The following is a 21849-nucleotide window of genomic DNA, read 5'->3' as shown; positions in this document are numbered from 1 at the left end:
AAAGCACACAGCACCACTCCAGACTCAGAAAGCAGTTTCTTTCCAATCAGAAGAAGTGGCACACACACACAAACACACACACACCAGAGGCAGAGTGATGCAGTACCTGGTCCTGGGCATGTAACAGTTTGGACTCCAGCTCTCTTTTTTCACGCAAGACTTTCTGCTTGTCTTCGTACTCCTCCTCGAGCTGTACCTCCATCTGTTTCAGCTGCAGGGCATGAGAAGAGAGTGACAGGATGAACAACAGATGACGGACAATAAACAAAGTCAGACAAAACACACCATCTGTCATTCTGCTCGACACCGCCGCTGTCACAGGTCAAAGATAAATGGAACCCACCTGCAGCTACTGCTACCTTCTACATTCATCAATACAGCATTTGAGAGACCAGACAACAGCACTCGGGGAGCACATACATCTGCCGTGCCTGAACAAGCCTCATATTTTTCATTGGAACCATCTGCACATTTGTGGGTAAGGTCACAAAATGATACACCTCACGCTGTCACACCAGTCGCATCTATGTATTATGGAACCTTTTGTGATGAAATACATCAATGAAAGGCATCAGGGGGGTGATGCATACCCTGTGCGCTCTGTACACCACAATATAACTGTACAAGTAACTCTACATATCCCACTAAGCAGTGGGATTCAGATAGATGAAATTAGTGTGTTGAGCACTTTTGAAAAATCTAACCCAAGGAGAAGTCATGGGCCGGATGGAATAAGCGTCCGACTACTTAAATGCTGTGCCCCATTTTTTAGTGGAATCTTCACATACATTTTCCAGTGGTCCTTGTCACTTAATAAAGTTCCCACTTTGTGGAAAGAATCCATTATTGTTCCTGTGACAAACGTACCATCACCTAAAACATTAAAAGACTATCGCCCTGTGGCTCTCACCTCAGTGGTGATGAAGAGCTTTGAGCGTATAGTGAAAAAGAGCTTGCTTGCTATGACGCAGACCGTGATTGATCCACTTCAATTTGCTTATCAACCCAGGAAAGGGGTGGAGGATGCCTTGGCAACACTATTAAATTTAGTTGTCAGGCACCTCGAAGGCAGGAAAACACACATACGTCTTTGTTTTGCAGATTTTTCATCAGCCTTCAGCTGTATGCAGCCTCTTGTCCTTGCTCATAGGCTTTCAGAAATACCCAGTGTTGATTTGGGAACTATATGCTGGTTAGTTGATTTTCTGACAGCTAGGCCTCAGAGAACTCGTGTTAATGAAACCTTGTCCGAGACTCTGCTGTTTTGTCACCTCTATTGGTCATGCTTTACACGAACGACTGTAACAGCAGGTTCGATTCGAGGTTCGCCACGAACCAGTACTTGACTATTTTGTTAGATGGTGTGATGACTCATATCTGCAACTTAACCTGTCAAAAACAAAAGACATGATAATTGATTTTCGTAAGGAACCACCTGTCGCAGCCAAAGGTACAGCTGTGGACATAGTTAGTCATTATAAGTACATAGGCACCATCCTGGATGACAAACTGTCTTATAAAGTAAATCAGAGGCTGTTTTATTTGAGGAAATTGAGGTCTTTTAATGTCAATAAGAAGTTTCTTAAACTGTTTTACTCATCTTTTATTGAGTCTGTTTTAACATTTGCAATGATTTGTTGGTTTGGGAGCCTCAGCATAAAAAATAAGAGCAGGATGAAGAATGTGGTCAAACTCTGCTAAAAAACAATTGGCACTAGCCTGAGTAAACTTGATAATGTTTATCAAACCAGAGCCACTCAGAGGGCAAGGGCCATTTTGGCCAATCATCTCCATCCTCTTCATGCAGAGTTTCGACTCCTCCCATCAAAGGGGAGGTATTCATTCCCTTGTCAGATATTTAAAATCCATTGTCCTTTCTGCCATTAGATTTCCTTAATAGGCTGTAGGTGAACTTGTTGGGAACAATATACTGCACTTTATTAGTGATAACTATGTACATACATGTATTGATCTGTAATATCACATGTGCCATGTGACATTTTATTGTGTGATTTTGAATTTTTGCTGCAAACCAAATTTCCCTCTGGGGACATTAAAGATTTTCAATCAAATCATATGTCTGTAATGGTGTTTTTGACTACAAGTATGTATGACTTCATCAGATGACTTCTGTGTGATTCCATTATAACATCATTCATACTAATCAATCACACATTTTGCTGGTCAAAATGTGCTATAGAACATCCATTTGCACTGCTTGGTTGTTGAGATATACAAGAAAAAGGTGTCTTTGGGCATGTTTTCTTTTTACCTTTGAATAAATTACTGCAAAATCTAATCACCTCTAGATATCTATCCAAGTAATATATCCACCAAGTTTGAATGAAATCCATGCAGCCATGTTTGAGTTTTCTCAATTTTTTTCCATTTGGGCTGCTTGGTTGTTGAGATAAACAAAAAAGGTGTTTTTGCACCACGTTTTCCTTTTACCTTTGAACAAAGTACTGCAAAATCTAATCACCTCTAGATATCTATCCAAGTAATACATCCACCAAGTTTGAATGAAGTCCATCCAGCCATTTTTGAGTTATCTCTTCCATAGACATGCAGACACACATCACTGAAAACAATACACTACTATCGCCACTTCACCAATGCACCGAGTAATTAACAAAGTGGTCCAAAAATGTCTGTTTATGCATGTACTTGATAAATGTGATGTATAAAAAAATAACCCCAATTATCTCCCCATCACAACGCTGGGCCAGAATTTTTTTTTTTTACTTCATATGTTGTGTAGAGAAGCTTGAATCTTCGACTGGACTGGGTTGCTTGATGCGAGGACGTTTCGCTTCAAATCACAGAAGCTTCCTCAGCTAAAATTCTTCTCTACTAGAGTCAAGACAGAAGTCAGACTACCAGAGCAAGAATTTTAGCTGAGGAAGCTTCTGCGATTTGAAGCGAAACGTCCTCGCATCGAGCAACCCAGTCCAGTTGAAGATTCAGGCCTCTCTACTATGGAAACCACCTGGACAACTGAGAGCCTTCACAGAAACATTCATATGTTGTGCTGCCACTGTGTGAAGTTTCATTGAAATCCATAAATCAATTGAAGAGTTGCGCTTACAAAGTCAATATCATATGATGATGCATCAAATAAACACAGAGAAGATGTCAGACTGCAATTATTTTCCTTCATGCACATCTTCTGATGATGTGCTACCGTTGTGTGGTTCCACTGACTTGCATTTTTGGTGTCAGTATCATATGATGCATAAAATAAATACAAACATCCAATCATCTACTCTTGAAGAAGTCAGGCTGGAACTATGCAGGATTTTCTATGTTACTGGGCATAATGAAGACGTGAGTTACTGTACATGAATGTGTGTGTGTGAGTGTGAGTGTGCGTATGCCTGAATGCAATGAATCTATGTGCAGAGTGTAAAAGATAAAACTAGTGTAATATTGAGAATGATAGTGATGGGTTCTATTAATACCACATAGTCCCCAAACTGAGACAAGAGCACCACATGGTGCACCACCACTATGAGAGAAGACATACACAGGGATAACACCATTACCCTGTGCCACCAGGATGCGAAAAGCAACCATGGGGACCACAGACCCAGCACCCAACAAAAGAGTGCACACAACCTCCCCTCACACGGGAATGAAGCAGCCCTGTAATCATCAGGTATGGGACGCAAACCCCCAGTTCCGTCAGACAGAACTCAAAACCCCACAGAGAGAGCGGGCCAAAGCCCCACCCAGGACAGCCCAGACCACCAAGAGCTGGCAACACACCCAGGTTCAAGGTCCCGCACCGGAGCTGAGGGAAGGACTCCCCCTAGGCTGCTGGTGCTAAGCATGCACCATCAGCAGCCATCTGCATGGCAAACTATACAACCCAGAGGGGGGACAAGGACAAGGACAGCCCCACAGCACACTATCCCCAGCACCCCTGAGTCACCCCCTGGGGACCACAGGGCAACAGCAGCACCACTGCATTTCTAAGAAGTTTATGAGACACCCACCAACGGATTTCAGTAAATGTGAGCGAACAAGATCTGTGGATGGACAGAAAGAGTGATTTCCATATACCCTCGCCACTACCCCCCCGAAAGAAAACACACACTAAACTTTGGTTTGCAGCGGTAATTATTGTTTTCTTAACTCCCATCAGCCCCTTGTGTGGGTGGATTATTACATGAACAAATTATGATTCTTATCCAGACCTGCATTAAAATTCACTTGTTGTATTTCTGTCACAGGGATCTGCATGACTGACAGGTTTCATCAAGATCTGCCGGTTTGTTCTTGAGAATTTAATGAAATTTCCCTTCTTGTAATGTTATGAAAACCAATCTGTAACCACTTAAATTGTTCCTCCTGCACACATCCCACTGAAAGCTTAACCAAGCCTAATGTCTTATTAGTTCAAGAATGAGAAGCTATGCAAAAGATGGAAAAAAAAGGCAAATAGCTTAATCTGAGAATAATAATGAGCAGCGCCTACCTTCTTACTGCACGAGCGCCTGATCTCCTCGACCTCTTCATCCTTACTCTCAATCTCTTTGGAGTGTGTCTGCCGCTGCCTCTCCATCTCCATCTCAAGCCGCAGCTTAGCCTGGACACATGACGAGGACACACGCGTGAGATACACTAGCACACAGCAACGCAACTGTGTGTAGGGTTTAGGGGTGTTTATTAGCAGAAATGGAATATAGCATTCATACGCATCTGGTCATTAAAGGGGTAATAAGCTGCATCAAAGCTTAACATGACCCCCCATATACACATGAGTGGGCCCCCCTGTTTGAGGCCGCCATATTGCACCACCATGTTGATACAGTAGCCCAAAAAGGACATGCTGACACCACCTTTGACATTTTGCAGCATGGCCAAAAAGCAGAACAAAAAACAAGAGGAATCACCGGTTGCTCCCGTATCCACCGTTTCAAAACCCTCATGTTTGTGAGATCGATGATCAAGACCATAATTCTCTGGAGCCCAAATCTGTGTGTGTGTGTGTGTGTGTGTGTGTGTGTGTGTGTGTGTGTGTGTGTGTGTGTGTGTGTGTGTGTGTGTGTGTGTGTGTGTGTGTGTGTGTGTGTGTGTGTGTGTGTGGTTCCAGTGAAAAACTCAAAAGCCCCACGTAGTTAAACTGTCATTTTTTTTTCCCGACAACATGTAAAATGACCTGAAGATGCACATTATGATTCTTCTAAGCAAAATTGTAACTTTAAATATGATTTTAAGCACATTGTAAATGCGGTTACTAACAATGGAGGCAGGCAGCTCATGCTAACATCAGCCCTTTAGCATTGTGTTATGTGATACCACCCTCTTGTTCTGACTTTAACACGAAGTTAACACCCAAGTCTTTATCGCCAACTGTAAATGGTAATCAAACTATTCCAATCGTATCTTTATGAATTCTTCTGCATCAAACTCCATCGTGTCAATGTTTACAAAGCTCATAAACGTTTAAGCTTCTTAAATATTTATTATGGCCACTCTTAAAACTTCAGTTCTCTTTATAATTTTATTACTGGTAAATTTTAGAATTGATTTAGATGAGATATACTCATTATCTCACAGGAATATATCAAAAGTATCTGGGAACTACTTTTTGCGCAGGAATACATCAAGCACATTGGCCGCGGGCGCGTTCTAACACAGAATCCCCAGAAACTGTGGAAAGTTGTTCAGCCATAACGAGAGCGTCCACTTTTAGCTTGTCATAAGCTAAGCTAGTGGTGCTCATGAGAATGTGATGATACTTGTTAGCATTATGTGATGCTAGCGACTTTTCATGCTAACCTCAGCCCATTAGTATAATTTTATTTGACTCTTCCTCCACCAACCATTAGCATCGTGTTATGCCATGCCAGCAAGTTTTCGTGCTAACTTTAACCCATTACCATCGCATTATGTGAAGCTAGCAGAGGTGTCAAATAATGAAGTACAAATACTTCGTTACTGTACTTTACACTTTTTAGGTATCTATATTTTACTCCTTTACTTATTTTTCTGCCTACTTCTGACTTCTACTCATTACATTTTCACACAAGTATCTGTACTTTCTATTCCTTACATTTTTTAAAACAAACAGCCTCTTTACTCTTGGCTTCAGTTTAATGTTTTTATATATATATACGAGGTCTCTTAGATAATAAACCGACCCTTTTATTTTTTTTTTAACTATATGGATTTGAATGACATGCGATTACACCAATCATGCTTGAACCCTCGTGCGCATGCGTGAGTTTTTTCACGCGTGTCGGTGACGTCATTTCCCTGTGGGCAGGCCTTGAGTGAGATGTGGTCCCGCCCTCTCGGCTGAATTCCTTTGTTTCACACGCTGCTCGAGACGGCGCGCGTTGCTTTATCAAAAATTTTTCTGGACCTGTGAGGAATATCCGAGTGGACACTATTCGAGAAATTAAGCTGGTTTTCTGTGAAAAGTTTAACGGCTGATGAGAGATTATGGGGTGTTTCTGTCGGTGTAAGGACTTCCCACGGAGCGGGACGTCCTGCAGCGCTTCCAGGCGCCGTCGTCGGCCTGTTTCGAGCTGAAATCATCCTAATTTAAGGCTTAATTCACCCAGGACATCGTGAGAGAACAGAGAAGATTCAGAAGAGGCCGGCATGAGGAATTTATGCGGACATTCCACTGTTTAAGGACATTTTTTTAATGAAAGACGTACGCGCAAATTCGCCGAGTCCTTTCCGTGACGACTCAGCAAATCTGTGTGCGCCGCGACAGGAAAAACACCTCCGTGTTGAAAACCATTTGTAGAATTCAGGCGGCTTTTAATGGCTTTCAACAAGTGAGTAACTGAGAAATTGTTTAACAGCTTGGGCATGTTCCAACTTGCCCGTTAAGATTTCCAACGGAGGTGTTTTTCCTGCCGCGACCCCCCGCGGTTGGGTCCAGCCCGACATGCGACTCTGCCCGCACGTTCTTTCATTACAAAATGACCGTTAACAATGGAATGTCCGAATAAATTCCTCATGCCGACTTCTTCTGAAAGTTCTCTGTTCTCTGACGACTTACTGCATCAACAGAGCCTGAAATGTGGAAGTTTTCAACTTGAAACAGCGAGACGCTGCCGCCTCGAAGCGCAGATCGCCGTCAGGCGCCGTGGACCGTCCTTAAAGCGACACTACCAGACCAAAATCTCTCATCAGCCGTTAAAATTTTTACCGAAAACCAGCTGAATTTATTGAATGGTGTCCACTCAGTTGTGCCTTACAGTTTTGAAAAAATTTTTATCAAACAAAGCAACAGTCTCTGAGCCATTCCTAAACAATGAAAAAAATCGACGAGCGGGTGGACGACTCCTCACTCAAAGACTGCCCACAGGCGAATGACGTAACCGACAGGCGTGAAAAAACTCTCGCATGCCCACGAGGGTTCAAGCATTTCTGATGTAATCACACGTGATTCAAATCCATATGGTTTTTGAAAAAATAATAAGGTCGGATATTTTTCTAATAGACCTCGTATATTCAGTGATTCCGGTAACGCGTTACTCTAATCTGACCACTTTTTTTAGTAACGAGTAATCTAACGCGTTAATCTTTCCAAATCAGTAATCAGATTAAAGTTACTTCTCCATGTCACTGTGCGTTACTATTATTTTTCATTGTGGGTCGATAGCAGCATTAAACTTGGTCCGTGGGCAGGAGGTCGGGGTTCGACTGAACTGCCCACTTTAAGCGGGCTGCGAGCTTTTCATCCGCGTTTTTTTGCAGCTGCTCGACTCGTCCTCACCTCTTAAAGTGCGGTGATCAGCACACCTGCACTGAGCTTTACAAAGACATTTTTATACTTTTTTCCCCTCCTTTATTTAGAATTCTGAGCTGAGCCACTCTGTATCTGGTCGTTAAAAACAGCTGATCCTCCGCGACGCGTCAACAACTAACACTGTTTTCCACTCAAATGCACCTAAACTCTCTTTCTGAGGACCACATGATGTGAAAACGCAATAAAACTTTCTTACCTGTAAATCTGGTCATGTTTTCTGCATAAATAAATGTTATCCATTCTTTGTGCTCAAACGCCAAAGCAGGGGCGAATCCAGATGGAATGGGGGCGTGGGGCAAGGATGTGCCCCCCTCCCCCACAACACCCCTAGATTAAAGGTCCAGTTTTGAAGCCGTTTTGTACTACAACTACTAATATTGCTTAAAATAATAATAATTTCGACAAGTAAAATGTTTAGAGAATTTAAATGTTAGAAAAATGTTAGAATTTAATAGTTACATTTATAAACAATGTAGGTTTGAAACTGCAAGTTTTACTGTTACAGTGCTGTCAACAGTTAAATATGAGGTCAAGAAAGAGGTATTTATTTTACTTTTTATAAAACAAGTATTTGTTTTCATTGAAGTCAAGAAAGGGTGACTATAAAGTGAGTTTTGGCAAAACAGGTATCATTGTCATGTTGACATGGGTTGTTGTCGGCAGCTGGGGAAAGTAACTAAAAAAGTAACTAGTAATCTAACTTAGTTACTTTTACAATTGAGTAATCAGTAAAGTAACTAAGTTACTTTTTCAAGGAGTAATCAGTAATCAGTAATTGGATTACTTTTTCAAAGTAACTGTGGCAACACTGTATATATTTCACGTCATGTGCGCCTGTAATCAACTTTTCTGCAGCACGGCTTTGCTTTGAACCGTGAACCAATCCAAGCAGTGGTTCGCAGATTGAAGCAATGCTTCGACCTATTGCTTCGTTTATTCTTTCTTTCTTTCGCTTAATTTTCCCCCGCTAAAACCCTAAAGAGCATACGTCTGTGAGTATTATTTACCTTTTCTATGTTAAACCGACCTGTTATGGTCTTCTGAAACAGTTAATAGATGTATTTTATAACTTAAAAACGCGTTAGCATGTCTATGGCATTTTCAATGTTAAAAGTTAGCATTTAGCAATTGCAGCTCTCATCACGTTCGGGTGCATTTGTTTTCAAATTGTAATTTCTTAAATTTATTTTTGTTTATATATTAATAATCTAATGATTATTATATACAATTTTAGAAAAAGAGGCAAAAAGAACCTGAATAGAAACATAACAGAAAAAATAAAAGCAACTAACAATGAACATACATAAATAAATACATACATACAGAAATAAATACGTTTCCTGTGAACACCTAGTGACTCGTACACCTCCACTTCATCCCTGTCTTATTTAATGACAATTTGTTTCGGTCAAACCATATTTTCAATGTGTTAATTTCTTCAGTGATTTCCTCCAGAACTATCTGCCAAACTACAAAACTGCTGCATCCTTGTAAGAGCAGAATAATACTGGAATGAATTTGAATAAGGAAAGTTGTTGTTGTTGTTTTTTTTTTTTTCTTCACTAAATGGATGCTGCACTCACTGCAGTTTATTGTCTGGAATAGTCCCAGATTGCATTTCAGAGCTTCTAGAATTGAAACATTTTCATGCAGGTGGTGTTGGGGGGTAATTTGGGGTTTTGGGTCTTGGGCCACATGTAGAACGAATCAGTTTTTAAATTAAGCTTTCAATTCATATAGTGGCATCTACCTTTTTTGTTTTTTTTTTTTAAAGATTACTTTATACTTTTATACTTTAAGTACGTTTTGGAGCACATACTTTTTCACTTTTACTTGAGTAAAGAGGTCAAGTTGATACTTCAACTTTTACCAGAGTGTTTTTAAACTGCAGTATCTATACTTCTACTTAAGTAACAAATGTGTGTACTTTTGACACCACTGGAAGCTAGAGAGTTTTCAAAATATGTGAAAGATTAAATTCACCTTTAGCTAAAATATATATTATAAGCATTTCTATTTTGGGGAGTTTCATCTAAATTATAGTCGTTTTATCCATAGGGATTGCGCTAGTTATCCCCCTGCCTTCGCTGCGCCTTCACTGCACATACGTCATTTTGGAGCATCAGCCGCGATTCACCGATTATCGCCTACTTTCTGCTTAAAACTGCACTCCAGTCACCAGCTATCTCAGTGACAGATGTCTGAAGCTTTTATGCAACAATCATTTCCACATAAAAGACGGAGGGACGATCACAGCGCGACAGCAGCACGTCTGACTCTCTACACCCAAAGCGATCAAATGGAACCATCCGATGACAACGTAAAACCTCTTAAATCATTCTAAATTCAGTTTTAACCAGAAACAAGGCAGTTAAAGCAGAAAAGATGCAGTTTTAAGCAGAAACAAGGCAGTAATCTCTTAATCGCTGTTGGTGCTCTGCTATAACGCTGCTAACGCTCCGGTATGACGCCTGCACAGTGAAGGCAGGGGGAATGCTGAGTCTAGTAGAGTGCTGAGTCCGTGACAACGGCAAATGCATAATGAAATCTGTAACTTCACCACTAGATGGCACTAAATTCTACACGTATTTTTAAGAACATCTGTAGGGAAAAGATCCAAAAGATCAGACTGAAATATCAAACTGTGTAGTATTCTGGAAGATATCGGTTTAGTGTACCTGCTCTAGCATCTGTATGGTTCCAGCCTGGTCATCCAGCTCTTCTTCCTGGTCTTTCACCTTGGCCTCAAGGTCACGAAGCATCTTCTTGATCTTCACCAGTGAGGCTTCATCCTTGGACTCCTGAGAGGAGAGGTCCTGTAGCTCCACTTCCAGTTGCTGCACCTTTGCATTTGCTGCACACAGTTCAGCATCCTTGTCCTGGAGGTGGGACAAACACACGTGAAGCTCTCAGTTGCGGCACCTCAGTTATGTCACACAGAGGGCAAGCGAGACCAGACATGTTGTCTCCAGAGTGCGTGTGGTGTTTGAGCTGTGCAGCTTACCTGCAGCTGCTGACGGAGGTTAAACATCTCACCAATCATTAAGTCTTTCTCTCTGGCCAGCTTCTCCCTCTGGCTCCTCTCTCTTTGTACGTCAGCCTGAGCCTGGTTCTGCTCCAGGTCAAATCTGGAACACAAACACACAGACCCACACCTCAGAAGGATGCTGATTCTACATAAGACAACAGATACAGAAAACCAGCTGACATCACAGGGCATTAAACCTCTTTACTGAAGGATCTCTTATCCAATAAAGTCCCAATATGTGTCAAATTTAAAAGCTTGGGTGAAACAATGCTGGGTTGGAGTATAATATACACATGTGATCAAGGTTTGCTGTCTTCCATTGTGTAATTTATTAACATGGATTGTCATGATATTTCGTCTTATCAAAGTAAATCAAATACGTGAGGAATTCCAATGTTCAAAAGAAAAACCCACTTTGTCAAATATATACACAGAGTAATATATACAGAGAGTAACTCAAAAATATAAGCATATCTTCTAATGCCCACCTTGTACCAATAGCATAAGTATCAAGTGTTGACCAAGTATTATTATTATTGTGGTATCACATTTTATTGTCATGAACAACCAAATCCAATATATGTACTAAGCAACTACCCAATCGAATCCGCTCATCTACTCAGCCGAGTATACCTACAGGGTAATTATCAAGGTAGCTATCACATGAAGTTAATAAGATATAACGTTCAAAACAAATGATGTGTGATCTCACTAATATGCAAATATATGCACCAAAATAAAATGTCACTTTTTTCATTTACTCTCCGCAGGGTACCTATGGTGTAAGCCTCAAGTGTCTACCATGTTTATTTATCAAATGATCACATTCACAAGAAACCCGCATCATTGAATTCAATATTCAACTATATGCACCAAATCACTCAAAATTTATCATCTTCTCAGGAAATATCTACGGCGTAGGTGTTAAGTGCCCATGCAGATATAATAACATAATGTCTAGCATACTGTGTACATAGTGGTAATATACAAAAGCGGAACTTCAAAAAATATGTCTCAATAAACTGACACGAAACGATGTGAAGCAGAATAAAACATTCAACTCCTACCCAGTAGAAGCTACCCAGCTGCCATGAGGTGATCCAGTCCTCAAAAGCTAACATCAGTTGAGCGTGCACTCTGCTCAGTGTCAACTCTCATCCCTTTTCATTAGCCATCAAATTGCAATGGGCTTGTAATAATGTGCAAAATGTTTTCTTCAATTGTCTCGAGCACAAACACTTATGGTTGGTGAACTTAACAGCTAAGTGCTTCATGCTGTCAGCTTGTTGTAATTCCCTGTTTTTCTCTCTGAAGCGCTGCTGAAAATAATTTCACCCACAGAGCATCTTCAATTAGCCACAGGGGAGAGATCACATTCTGCCACAGTGATAGCTTCTCAAGTGCTTAAAGTCTGAGTCATTTTCTCAGCTAATGCAATTCTGCAGATTACAGAACAACTCAGTCACTATTCAAATGAAAGAAAACTTTAGTCTTCAGAGGAACTGGGTCTGAATCAAGCAAAACCTGCCTGGCCACTTGAGGCCGGCTCACAAAGCAAGTCACTTTCTGCAGATGCCTTTGTTAAAATGCCAAACTTTAGAGCAGAAAAAAAAATATGGTTGCAGTCTGATAATTAAAAGAAGTATTTTGATTGGGAAATTTCTGTGCACAGAAATACTGAAACTCAACTTCCTCTGTTTCTTCTCCAGGTCGTGGTTGCGGCCATGTAAGCCCTCCAGATGGAGTTTGGTGTCCTGCAGCTCTGCTGTCAGTCTCTGGCACTTCTTCTTCAGCTGCTGCACGGCTCGCTGCAGGTCCTCGTTGTCCGTCTGTAGGTCAGTCAGCTGCAGTGTGCACACATGCAAACACTGTTTTTATTTCTTTAACACAAAGTGCATCTAAAAATTTTAAAAGCAAAATATGGCCACTGTGCATTAAAACTGATTTTAAATTTTCTGCATTTAACACGCGAATAGAGCTTTGCCTTTCTGTCGAACAGTTTCTTGCTCTGCTGCTCTGTCTCCAACTTATCATCAAACTCCTGCTGGAGCTTCTTTTTGCTGAACTCCATCTCGCGCATGGCTTGATTGTATTTGAGCCGCCACTCACCTCCTGGAGAGGAGAAGCACAGTTCAGAGGGTGTGTGTGTGTGTCTGCGTGTGCATGTGCAAGTGAGACATGCCTTTAATGTGCAAGCACAAAAACTTTGAAAGGATTGATGGTTTGGATTATGGATTGAACTGTATCAGCAGCAACACCCATTTATAGGTTTAAAAAAAAAACAGTAAAACAAGTCCAAACCTCCAGTGGTGAAAAATTAAGTTAATCAACAAGTGCCAAATCTTGCAGTCTATTGAATGGCCACTTCAGGCTGGTTCTAAAAGCAAATCACTCCGCCCATATTAAAATCCTCAATTTTAGAGGAGAAATACACATAGCACAAATAGATGGTTTTGGTCTTTTAACCAGTTTATGGGTTAAACAGGCACCATCCGTACAGTGAAGCATGGTGGTGGCAGCATCATGCTGTGGGGATGTTTTTCAGTGGCAGGAACTTGGAGACTATCAATCAATCAATCAATTTTTTTTTTATATAGCGCCAAATCACAACAAACAGTTGCCCCAAGGCGCTTTATATTGTAAGGCAAGGCCATACAATAATGATGTAAAACCCCAACGGTCAAAACGACCCCCTGTGAGCAAGCACTTGGCTACAGTGGGAAGGAAAAACTCCCTTTTAACAGGAAGAAACCTCCAGCAGAACCAGGCTCAGGGAGGGGCAGTCTTCTGCTGGGACTGGTTGGGGCTGAGGGAGAGAACCAGGAAAAAGACATGCTGTGGAGGGGAGCAGAGATCGATCACTAATGATTAAATGCAGAGTGGTGCATACAGAGCAAAAAGAGAAAGAAACAGTGCATCATGGGAACCCCCCAGCAGTCTACGTCTATAGCAGCATAACTAAGGGATGGTTCAGGGTCACCTGATCCAGCCCTAACTATAAGCTTTAGCAAAAAGGAAAGTTTTAAGCCTAATCTTAAAAGTAGAGAGGGTGTCTGTCTCCCTGATCTGAATTGGGAGCTGGTTCCACAGGAGAGGAGCCTGAAAGCTGAAGGCTCTGCCTCCCATTCTACTCTTACAAACCCTAGGAACTACAAGTAAGCCTGCAGTCTGAGAGCGAAGCGCTCTATTGGGGTGATATGGTACTACGAGGTCCCTAAGATAAGATGGGACCTGATTATTCAAAACCTTGTAAGTAAGAAGAAGAATTTTAAATTCTATTCTAGAATTAACAGGAAGCCAATGAAGAGAGGCCAATATGGGTGAGATATGCTCTCTCCTTCTAGTCCCCGTCAGCACTCTAGCTGCAGCATTTTGAATTAACTGAAGGCTTTTTAGGGAACTTTTAGGACAACCTGATAATAATGAATTACAATAGTCCAGCCTAGAGGAAATAAATGCATGAATTAGTTTTTCAGCATCACTCTGAGACAAGACCTTTCTGATTTTAGAGATATTGCGTAAATGCAAAAAAGCAGTCCTACATATTTGTTTAATATGCGCTTTGAATGACATATCCTGATCAAAAATGACTCCAAGATTTCTCACAGTATTACTAGAGGTCAGGGTAATGCCATCCAGAGTAAGGATCTGGTTAGACACCATGTTTCTAAGATTTGTGGGGCCAAGTACAATAACTTCAGTTTTATCTGAGTTTAAAAGCAGGAAATTAGAGGTCATCCATGTCTTTATGTCTGTAAGACAATCCTGCAGTTTAGCTAATTGGTGTGTGTCCTCTGGCTTCATGGATAGATAAAGCTGGGTATCATCTGCGTAACAATGAAAATTTAAGCAATACCGTCTAATAATACTGCCTAAGGGAAGCATATATAAAGTGAATAAAATTGGTCCTAGCACAGAACCTTGTGGAACTCCATAATTAACTTTAGTCTGTGAAGAAGATTCCCCATTTACATGAACAAATTGTAATCTATTAGACAAATATGATTCAAACCACCGCAGCGCAGTGCCTTTAATACCTATGGCATGCTCTAATCTCTGTAATAAAATTTTATGGTCAACAGTATCAAAAGCAGCACTGAGGTCTAACAGAACAAGCACAGAGATGAGTCCACTGTCCGAGGCCATAAGAAGATCATTTGGCACAGGTTTTACGTCGGATGCCCTTCCTGATGCAACTCCACATTACATGGAGAAATGTGACAGGGGTGGGATTTGAACCTGGAGCCTTCTGAACTGAAACCAAGTGCATTAACCACTTGAACACCACCTTTGCCTAGATTGGACTACTGCAATGTTTTATTTTCTGGTTTACCGCAGTCCAGCATTAGGGGTCTCCAATTGGTTCAAAATGCTGCAGCCAGACTTTTGACACGAAGCAGAAAGTTCAACCACATTACACCCATTTTGGCATCTCTTCACTGGCTTCCTGTCCCAGTGAGATCAGATTTTAAGGTTCTGCTACTAACCTAGAAAATTATTCATGGACTGGCACCTCCCTACCTAGCTGACCTAATTAAACCTTATGTACCGGCCCGGGATTTGCGTTCTCAGGGTGCAGGACTACTTTGAGTCCCTAAGGTGAATAAGAAGTCTGCGGGTCACAGAGCTTTCTCTTATCGTGCCCCTGTTCTGTGGAATGATCTCCCTGCGTCAATAAAACAGTCAGATTCTGTGGAGATTTTCAAGTCCAGAATTAAGACGCACTTCTTTTTCCTTTCATATGGCTAGCATACTGGTACAGTTTTGTTTTACGCTTTTTACTCTTTTAATTCATGTTATTAGTAATTGGAGCGGGCCACGGCCTCAACTTTACCTAAATTCTGGGTCTTTTAGTGAAGCTTAGGGCTAGTGGCTGGCGATCACCTTAGTATTTCTTCTGTTTTTCTTGTTGATTAATGCTGGCAAATTATACAGTATTTCTGATGCCTGATTCTGTTTTTTCTCTGTTTAAGGTGCAGCTCCATCCAGAGATGGGAGTTGTATTCATGTTGGCGATCCTCCTGTCCTGTGCACCAACAGCAATTCATGTATATTCATCCGTGAATTGTTCTGTGAATTGTTTCTGTAATTTGTGTCTGTAGCATGGCCCAAGCAGAGGGTCACCCCTTGGAGTCTGGTCTGCTTGAGGTTTCTTCCTCAGAGGGAGTTTTTCCTTACCACTGTTGCTCTGGGGGTTGGTAAGGTTAGACCTTACCTGTGTGAGTTGAGGCAACTCTGTTGTGATTTGGCGCTATATAAATATACTGGAGCTGTTTAATCTGCGCAGTTAGATTCATCTAGATAACTAGACAACGATTTGTTTCACAGTGTAATCTTCATGTGCCTTAACTAAAGCACTCTCTCTGCTGAATCACCTCTAAATTATTTACACATTATGTAATGTGAATGTCCTTGAGTGGCCCAGTCAGAGACCAGACCATAATCTGATTGAACATCTCTGGAGAGATCTGAAAATGTCTGTGCACCGACGCTCCCCATCCAACCTGATGGAGCTTGAGAGGTGCTGCAAAGAGGAACTGGCAAAACTGCCCAAAAATGGGTGCACCAACCTTATGGCATCATATTCAAGAAGACTTGAGGCTGTAATTGCTTCCAAAGGTGCATCAACAAAGTATTGAGCAAAGGTGTGAATACGTACTTATGTGCATGTGATTTCTTAGTTTTTTATTTTTATTAAATTTGCAAAAAAAATTTAAATCAAAGTTTTTCCATGTTGTCATTATGCGGTGTTGTGAGTATAATTTTGAGGGGAAAAAAATTAATTTACTCCATTTTGAAATAAAGCTGTAACATAACAGAATGTGGAAAAAGTGAATATTTTCTGGATGCACTGTATCTATAGAGACCAAAACAGTTTTTTGTACCAGGCTGTAAACATGCTTATTTCTGATCTAAAGTTGGACAGTTTATCTTGGAGTCACATGGGAACCTGCTTGCTTTCGGAGCCAGCCTCAAGCAGGGTTTCATCTAGGACCATCAAAGCTGTGGACTATGTAAGAAGTCTGTGCTCCAGTATTTCTGTTGAGTGAAATTATAGAATTATTTAATTTCTTAGAAACCATTGTTTGCATTAATTAGCTTGTATCAATAGCTTGTTGATGTTCTATCTCCACAGTTGATAAAGGTGCCCTGTCACTTGCACGACTTTGATCCGCGCACTTGCATGCACGTCGTCATGATGATCCCACCCGCTGTGTTCCCAGCTGGACGCAGCGCTTTGTTCCACCGGCTGCCATGCATGCTGCACTGGATGTTGCGTACAGTAGTGTTCAGAATAATAGTAGTGTTATGTGAGTAAAAAGATTAATCCAGGTTTTGAGTATATTTCTTATTGTTACATGGGAAACAAGGTACCAGTAGATTCAGTAGATTCTCACAAATCCAACAAGACCAAGCATTCATGATATGCACACTCTTAAGGCTATGAAATTGGGCCATTAGAAAAAAAAGTAGAAAAGGGGGTGTTCACAATAATAGTAGCATCTGCTGTTGACACTACAAACTCAAAACTATTATGTTCAAACTGCTTTTTTAGCAATCCTGTGAATCACTAAACTAGTATTTAGTTGTATAACCACAGTTTCTCATGAGTCTTCACATCTGCGAGGCATTAATTTTGTTAGTTTGGAACCAAGATTTTGCTCATTTACTCGTGTGCTTGGGGTCATTGTCTTGTTGAAACACCCATTTCAAGGGCATGTCCTCTTCAGCATAAGGCAACATGACCTCTTCAAGTATTTTGACATATCCAAACTGATCCATGATACCTGGTATGCGATATATAGGCCCATATCATGATGCCCATATCATGATGCTTGCACCACCATGGTTCACTGTCTTCACTGTGAACTGTGGCTTGAATTCAGAGTTTGGGGGTCGTCTCACAAACTGTCTGCAGCCCTTGGACCCAAAAAGAACAATTTTACTCTCATCAGTCCACAAAATATTCCTCTATTTCACTTTAGTCCAGTTGATGTGTTCTTTGGCAAATTGTAACCTCTTCTACACGTCTTTTATTTAACAGAGGGACTTTGCGGGGGATTCTTGCAAATAAATTAGCTTCACACAGGCATCTTCTAACTGTCACAGCACTTACAGGTAACTCCAGACTGGAGCTAGTCAATGGGTGAGCCTTTGCCATTCTGGTTATTCTTCTGTCCATTTTGATGGTTGTTTTCCATTTTCTTCCACGCGTCTCTGGTTTTTTTGTCCATTTTAAAGCATTGAAGATCATTGTAGATGAACAGCCTATAATTTTTTGAACCTGCGTACCAGTTTTCCCCTTTCCAATCAACTTTTTAATCAAACTACGCTGTTCTTCTGAACAATGTCTTGAACGTCCCATTTTCCTCAAGCTTTCAAAGAGAAAAGCATGTTCAATAGGTGCTGGCTTCATCCTTAAATAGGGGACACCTGATTCACACCTGTTTGTTCAACAAAATTGACGAACTCACTGACTGAATGCCACACTACTATTATTGTGAACACCCCCTTTTCTACTTTTTTTTACTAACAGCCCAATTTCATAGCCTTAAGAGTGTGCATATCATGAATGCTTGGTCTTGTTGGATTTGTGAGAATCTACTGAATCTACTGGTACCTTGTTTCCCATGTAATAATAAGAAATATACTAAAAACCTGGATTAATCTTTTTAGTCACATAGCACTACTATTATTCTGAACACTACTGTATATGAAATAATTATTTCGTAGTGGATTAATCATTTTCTCTGCAAGTTGGCTGCTGAAAACGGCTCTAATCGCTTTCTGAATCATAGAGAGGACTGCTCCAGCCGGAGCTGTCAGTACGTGCGCTGAATGAGCTGGAGAAAGCATTTGGAGCCATCTAAAAAAAGTAATTATTTGTCATGTTTACACTGTCATGGCTTGGTAAAACAGTTGCATGTTCTTTCCTTCTTGTGTGCAGGCGTAAAACTATGTTAAATCATAGATGTTAAAGATGATGTTAAATGATAGATGTTAAATGATAGATTTAATATCTTGTTCTAATCATTCAGACGAGCTGCGCTCTGATGCGGTGCGTTGACGCAACTACTCACTCTGTTCACTTCTTTACTCAACTGGACGAGCTGCATGTAGTGTTGGCGAGCACATCATGCCACGTTTCACGACATTTACGCGTGAAAGATTTTTTGAACATTTCAAAATTCTCTTTGCACAATTGCACGCGCCAGCACCCCTCTCACATTCAATCTATACCCGTAAAGATGAGTTTACTCTCCTGCATGACACAGTGCATGCAAGTGCCTGCATCAAAGTCGTGCAAGTGTCAGGGCACCTTAAGTGAAGGCAAGGCAAGGCAAGTTTATTTGTACAGCACAATTCAACACAAGGTAATTCAAAGTGCTTTACAGAGACATTAAAAGCAACATCACATGATTTTAAATCAATAAAACAATTGATTAAAAAGGAAATTAGAAATTGAGAAATACAGTAACATAAAATTAAAATAGGCTCAATAGATTAATCAGTCAGAATAAAAAAGAAGTAAAATAATAAAAGGCATAAATCAGCAGTGCGTAGTTAAAAAATACTCCACGTCGAAAGGAGTCAGTTGAGGTGGCTCGGGCATCTTTTCCGGATGCCCCCTGGACGCCTCGCTGATGAGGTGTTCCAGGCACGTCCCATTGGGAGGAGGCCCCGGGGAAGACCCAGGACACGCTGGAGGGATTACATCTCTCGGCTGGCTTGGGAACGCCTTGGGGTTCCCCCGGAGGAGCTGGGGGAGGTGTGTGTGGATCGGGAGGTCTGGGCGGCTTTGCTTGAGCTGCTGCCCCCGCGACCCGACTCCGGATAAAGCGGAAGAAAATGGATGGATGGATGGAAAATAATAAAAGGTATAAATCAGCAGTGTGTAGTTAAAAACTATGGGCAGTAGAATACAGGAGATAAATATTTAATCTAACAGTACGCTTCGGTAAACAATAAAGTTTTTAGCCCTAATTTAAAGGAGCTGACAGTTTGAGCAGACCTCAGATTTACAGGAAGTTTGTTCCACAGGTGAGGAACCGAATTCTGCCTCACCTTGCTTGGTTCTTGTTCTTGGAACACACAACAAACCTGTTCCAGATGACCAAAGGGATCTGGATGCTTCACAGGGAACCAACAGATCCAGCATGTATTTTGGACTGAGACCATTTAGGGCTTTGGAGACCTGCAGTAAAATTTTAAAATCTATTCTTGGACTCACAGGAAGCCAGTGTAATAATTTAATGATGAGTGTAATATGGTCCAGTTTCCTGGTGTTTGTCAGGACTCTGGCGGCAGCATTCTGAATCAGCTCCAGCTATCTGATTGATTTTTTGTTAAGGCCTGTAAATAAGCCATTGCAATAATCCAACCTACTAAAAATGAATGCATGGATACATTTTTCCATGTACTTCAAGCTATATTTTTCCAGGTGATAATAGGCAGATTTAGTAATAAACTTTAAATGGCTATTGAAATTCAGGTCTGAGTCACTAATAACACCAAGATTTCTGGCTTGATTTGTAATTATCAATGACATAGAGCCAAGGTCTGTCTTTTCTGGATTTAGCTGGAGAAAATTCTGGCACAACCAATCATTGATTTGATGAATACAGTCACTCAATGAGAGCAAGGAACTGTAGTCGTGTGATGACACAGAGATATAGAGTTGTGTGTCGTCTGCATACATACGATAGGAGACGTTGTGATGTTCCATAATCGGGGCTAGAGGGTAACATATAGATGTTGAATAGAACTGGTCCAAGAATGGACCCTTGAGGAACCCCACATGTGATTGTCATTTGCTCAGATTCATGGTTACCAACTGACACAAAAAAGTCCCTATCTTGTAAGTAAGATTTGAACCATTGTAGCACAGTGCTGTGAGTCCCACCCACTTTTCCAATCTGCTAAGTAATATATTATGATCAGCTGTATCAAAGGCTGCACTGAGATCTAGTAATACCAGGACAGAGGATTTACATGTGTCATTATTCTAATGAATATCATTTAAGACCTACAGTCTCAGTGCTGTGATGTGACCGAAATCCAGACTGTAATGTGTTAAAAAGATTGTTTTGCATCATAAAAGTACGGATTTAATGAAAGACAACCCTTTCAATAATTTTTCCCCAAAAACGGCAGATTTGATATTGGCCTATAGTCACTAAGTGAAGATGGTGGCCATAATTTTAATACTCATATCCAAGCCACCCATTCTGAAAACTGCAAAATCTGAAAAAATACTCATTAACCAAACACCCACACCTACATTCACCTGTTAGCTTTAGCTTGTTTGATCACTCCAAGATGGCACATTAAGGTTTCATTCTTCATGCAAGGGTGAAATACTGCAAGGGTCTTGCCAGCGGTTCAACTCTTAACGCATTTATAGGTTAGCTAGAAGTTAGATGGAGTCAGATACACTCCCAACATGGTGGCATTTGGAACCAACCCATCTGAGCTTCAAAAAAGGTCTTCAAAAACCATATGGATGACATCACAGAGGGTTTGTGCAGCATATATACAGTCTATGGGTGCATTTCAACTATCATTTTGATCCAAGCTGTGTTTAGAATGCAGAGCACGCCATAGTAGTTGTCAGTGAAGGACGTGGCTAAGTGGCACTTTTCACTGTTCTTAGCTGACCCTAATTCTGGAGCTGTCAGAGGCTATCAGAAACAGAACAGCGGCTAGACAGGCATTCAGGTTCAGGTTCATTTCCAAACCTTATCATTTTAGAGCCTGTCCATTTTCCCTTCACAACCAACACCAGCTCCTCCATCAGCGCTGCTCATTAGCATATATATAGCACAATGACAACTTGCAGGGGCCACCGGCACTGATCCCAATGATTATTTTCTCATTCATCTAAGAATTCTGATATGCTGTGTAATGACGTGTCTGCTGAGGTAGGTGAAGGGGGTGGGAAGGCAAAATCTCTGGGGCAATATGCTCTTAGAGGGGGGGATTGCTTTACCAGCATGTGGAGATGGGTGTAGGTTGTATGCCTCTGAGCTTAATCCCTTAATCT

At 41.0% G+C, this 21849-nt stretch overlaps 1 protein-coding gene across 1 annotated transcript in view; it reads right to left on the bottom strand.

The window, feature by feature from the left end:
• LOC117517662 (unconventional myosin-XVIIIa-like) overlaps positions 1-21849 on the bottom strand; it is a 218386-nt gene that overhangs the window by 59146 nt on the left and 137391 nt on the right. The window contains 6 exon segments of the mRNA XM_034178771.1: positions 107-211; positions 4481-4591; positions 10456-10656; positions 10782-10905; positions 12495-12649; positions 12790-12917. Coding sequence (XP_034034662.1) covers positions 107-211; positions 4481-4591; positions 10456-10656; positions 10782-10905; positions 12495-12649; positions 12790-12917 — 824 coding nt within the window.

Source organism: Thalassophryne amazonica, chromosome 9 (genome assembly GCF_902500255.1).
Source record: "Thalassophryne amazonica chromosome 9, fThaAma1.1, whole genome shotgun sequence".
NCBI classification, from domain to species: domain Eukaryota; kingdom Metazoa; phylum Chordata; class Actinopteri; order Batrachoidiformes; family Batrachoididae; genus Thalassophryne; species Thalassophryne amazonica.
The sequence above is the reverse complement of the archived record's forward strand: the minus strand, read 5'-3'. Positions and strand labels throughout refer to the sequence as shown.